Below are 4,566 nucleotides of genomic sequence, written 5' to 3'. Positions count from 1 at the left end.
AAGACGCTAACGGAGTCCATCAGCACTGACACCATCTACGCCATGTCGGCCCTCATGCTCCTCGGTCACCTCATCTTCTTCGACTACGGTGCCAACGCCGCCATCGTCTCCAGCACGCTGTCCCTCAACATGGCCATCTTTGCCTCGGTGTGCCTGGCCTCCCGCCTGCCTCGCTCCCTCCACGCCTTCGTCGTCGTCACCTTCGCCATGCAGATCTTCGCCCTCTGGCCCATGCTGCAGAAGAAGCTGAAGGCCCAGACACCCCGGTGCTACGTGGGGGTGACAGTGCTCTTTGCGCTGGCAGCTCTGGTGGGGCTGGCCACTGTCTCCAGCGTGGGTGCCGTGCTCTTCGCCTCACTGCTGCTCGCCATCTCCTGCCTCTGCCCTTACTGCCTCATCCGCCTTCAGCAGCTCAAGGACAACATCCATGGGCCATGGGATGAGGCTGAAATCAAGGAAGACCTCTCCAGGTTCCTCATGTAGGCCTGACCTACGGGACCTTCTTCTGTGAGCAGTGCAAAGGTCTTTGCTGGGGGACAGCACTGGGGGGAGGACACCAGCCTAATAAAGCCTCTCACACAGCAACGAGGACCATATTTGCATTACCCTCAGCATGTTTCCATGCTTTTGGCTTGCTTGCATTTGGCAAAGGAAGGAGCTGAACCCTGCAGAGTGCCTGGCCTATGCAGTAGCTTGGGGCACAGGCAAGTGGGGCAGTGAATGCTCTGCCCATGCAGACCCATGCCTGCATTTGTGGGTGGTGCAAGGGAGCTGTGCATCCTCTGAGCAGAAACACCACACAAAAATGCATAGCTGGCTCAGATGTGCCCCATGGCATGTCCACAGAGGTCCTCAGCCCCAGGGACCTCTACATGTGTGATGAGGACTAACAGCATTTCCCTGGAGGGCAGGGGGGCTGGGTAAAGATTGCCATGGACATGATGAATTTGCAGGGTGGTGGGTGCTGCTGGACTAAGCATGAGGGCACCTGGGACAGGTGTGGTGCAGAGGCAAGCTCACCTGCACCCTACAGGTTGCTGATCCCAGAATAGCCTCATGCCCCTGCCAGATGCCACATAATGCTAAATCCTTTAGAAGAAGAAGGGGTGATGAGGCCAGGTACTTTACTCCCCTCTTTAATCCCCTTCCAGAGACAGATCTGACCTCTGCAGGGCCAGACACGGAGCTAGAGGGATGGAGCTCAGCATAGATATGCCCCCTCCCGAGATGCTTCCACTGGCTGGGGAGATGCCAGGCTGCTGGGACAGCAGTGGAGCCCATTGAAGTCCTGTCCAGCAGCCATCTGTCTGGCACCACACACAGGGCAACAGAGGTTGCTCCTGCTGGAGGTGAGGCCAGGCCAGGGCGAGCCAGCCCAGGTGCTGGGAGAGCTTCCACTGTGTTTTCACTTTCTCTGCTTCCATTTGTGACCATTCCTCAGCAGCCCAGCCCTGCTAAGGGCACCTTGGGGAGCAGAGACTGCACACACCTGCCTCAGCCCCAATTCACAGGGGTGCCTTGGGCATAACCCAGCTTATTAAACGTTTCTCTTCTGGAAACTCAACACTGCAGAAGTGCAACTTTCTGCTTGATTTACCTATTCCTTTGAGTGCCAGTATCTCCCTCTGCTGAGCAGGTGCTTGATGCTCACTCCTTGGGCCTTCTCGGAAATGAGCAGCCTCCAGCAGGGTCCCCAACACCTCCTCTGCTTTGTTATGGCTCTTTCCAAATGCTAAATATTGCTGCTGTTGTCATGGTGATGACTACATCTCATTTTGGTTTTAATTAAAACCTGCAGAAGTTTAGAGCCCATGCCCCAGTATCACAGGGAGCACAGAGCAGCCAGATGCTCACAGTCAAGATGAAATTTTTTAGTTCTTTTGGAAGACTGTTTTTTTTTTCACAGGGAGTTTTCCTAGAAAGCAGCTCAGTGACCAGGACATCCCATCATACAATGAACTAATGCCATTGCAATGCTGCCGTCCAAAGCTGATTTGGAGTCGATCAGTAGGGCAAGGCTTGAGTGTAAATCAAAAGTCAATCAAATCTAGCCTGCCTCACGCCTGTTGTTAATATCTATCATGGCAGAGGCTACAAGAAAGCAGAGTTTAATCATAGAATCCTTTAGGTTGGAAGAGACCTTTAAGATCATCAAGTCCAAACATTGAGCCAATAGGGCTCTAAAGTCCTCTCCCCCAAGGAGAAATATGTCCTCTAAAATGCTCTTCCCAAATTCAGGCTCTCAGAATTTGGCTCTGGGTTAGGAAAAGTGCAGACATCAACTACTCAGACATTAGAAGTGCAGATGGGGACAGGCTGCTACGATCTCCTCAGCCACAGCTGGAAGCCAGTGGATCACCTGTGTGGATCCCTGGCCTTTGACAGATACAGCAGGCCCTGCCCACCCATCTCCAGGCAGGATACAGGTTGTGTCCTGTCCAGCCTGTCACAGGCAGTTTCATCCCTGCCCAGATCCCCAGGCCTCTCTGCTCCACTAAGCTCCTTTACTTCACCTTCCCCTTGGCCTCAGTCTTGGCCCAGAGATCCCCTGAGGAAAGGGTTAACCCTCCCCTTAGCTTGCCCCACAGATACCCTGTTCTCCCTAACCTGGGAGGTGAATATGTAAAGCCCAGTCCCCGTCTCCATCCTTGATGCACAAAGGGACTTTGAAGGAGGGAAAAAATGCAAGAGAGATCTGAGGAGCAGAGATGCAAAGGCCAGACAGAGTTTCCCTAGGACTTCTCTGACCCTCTTCTGAGGACATGTGCTCTGCAGTGCTGCCTAAGTTGTTTAAGATGCTGAATAAAGGTCCATTATTAATATGTCTTCATGCCTGAGGTCAGAATATCCTCTGCTGAACAAAGCCTTGCCGTGACTATGGCCAGCTCAGCAGTAAAGCTGGATCTGTATGTTTGCTACCCAAGCATACCTGTCCGTGGCTTCTCTGATGAAGAACATGCTGAGACAAAGAAATAGGCCCTTCTCAGTTTGTATGCAATCAAATCAGCATCAACCCACTCTAAAGAGTTAAATGTTATTTTGTATTACAAGGAAGTGCAGTTTCTTTCTCTTAAAGATTCCAAGTCCACTGAGATAAAGTACTTCAATGGGACATTTTGGTTTGTTCTGAAGCTGGCCAAATGTGAGTAACTGTAAACTGACTGGAGACACCTTACTCCTGGGGGAGCCACTGACATGTGCTGTCCATCTCCATCAACAGCCTCTGCTGCAGGGAAAGGCAACTGCCAGCTACCTACACCATGCTGGCAGGGGCCTGTGTCCCTCCCACACAGGGGAGACTGGATCTGAGAAGCCTGGCAAGAGTGAAACTTTAGTCTTTGCAGGCAAGGTCCTTATAACTCTTCAATTCCCACAGTAATCACCAAGCTATTCGCAGCTTTGTGTTGTGAGAGGCAACAGCAATAAGAAACCAAAGCAGGATTTTGGTCCTAACCCATCCGTTCAAAGCAGCCTGGGACACACAGTGCCACCAGTTGGTGCAGCACCCTTGGCCTTCTCCACTTAGACACAGAATGTGTACCATGGCAGGGTGGAAGCGGCACAGACAAGGACAGATTCCTCAGAAAGTCATCCCATGAATTGACACTAAAGAATGTGCCAAGGTTCCCAGCACACCAATACCTTTGTCTTTCTACTTAGAAGTCCTTAGGAATAGCTATGAGAAAGCCATGAAGTTCAGAGTCCTATTTCCAACAATATTTTTTTTATCAAGTATCTCAGAAGAAGGTAAATATTTCAGTGAACGTTTTAACACCATAAAATGCCCCAAAAAGAAGTTTGTGCCTTACAGCCTAATGCATGGTGGCCAGCTGGTAGCTAGAAGGACAACAGCAGCTCCTGGTTGAAGTGCTGTAGGCAAGGCCATAAAACTAAAATCTCTGCCACCTTTTATTTTGGTTGGTACAATGCTGTATCCCTGAGGGAACGCAGCAAGAGCTTCCTACAGTGCAGAACAGATTTTTGAACAACATGGAAAAAACCAACAGATTGTGAAATTCAGCCTGTTCCCATTCCCTCTTACCTGAGAAGTGAAGCACAGCCAGAACCTCCTCAAGAGCATGCTGGGTACAAACACCATTGTTTCTGTAGTAGTCCTGAAAATACAGAGTTTTTTTAACTCTGCTGAGGAATTTTTGCATGAGCACCTGTCAGCAACGAGTTCTACAATGGAAAGATATGGCCAGTCTGAGTTGTCCTCCTCTTGAGCAGTTATGTTCATGGGACTGTTAGGTGCCTCCATTTCTCCCTTTCCCAGGGTGCTGGGAAGCACCTTGCCTATCACTGTACCCTTTCCAGCTCTAGCAATTCCTAGTTTCAAAGGTCTAGCAGGAATAATTATTTATGTCCCTCTTCTAAGAACTGCTGTACTTGGGGCTTTTTCTCCCCATTTTTGCTAGAGCTATTGCTGTTTTCCCTGTTGTACTCTATGAAAAGACAAAGTCTAAGTAAGAAGAATATGTGTAAGTCTGCAGCAGTCTGGGCTTGCACCCCTTGCAACTTTAGCAAATGCAGTGTCTGGCATTTACCAGCACTTACAGGTGGTTC

At 50.1% G+C, this 4,566-nt stretch overlaps 1 protein-coding gene across 1 annotated transcript; it reads left to right on the top strand.

Annotated features, from left to right (window-relative positions):
* The first annotated feature begins 6 nt into the window (after positions 1-6).
* On the top strand, positions 7-586 carry PIGC (phosphatidylinositol glycan anchor biosynthesis, class C). Its single transcript, XM_008949677.1, has one exon. The coding sequence runs from the start codon at positions 43-45 to the stop codon at positions 481-483; it is 441 nt and encodes a 146-aa protein (XP_008947925.1). The 5' UTR covers positions 7-42; the 3' UTR covers positions 484-586.
* The last annotated feature ends 3,980 nt before the right edge of the window (positions 587-4,566 follow it).

Source organism: Merops nubicus, unplaced genomic scaffold, assembly GCF_000691845.1.
Source record: "Merops nubicus isolate BGI_N331 unplaced genomic scaffold, ASM69184v1 scaffold39821, whole genome shotgun sequence".
NCBI classification, from domain to species: Eukaryota; Metazoa; Chordata; class Aves; order Coraciiformes; family Meropidae; genus Merops; species Merops nubicus.
This window is presented reverse-complemented; position numbering and strand designations above follow the sequence as displayed.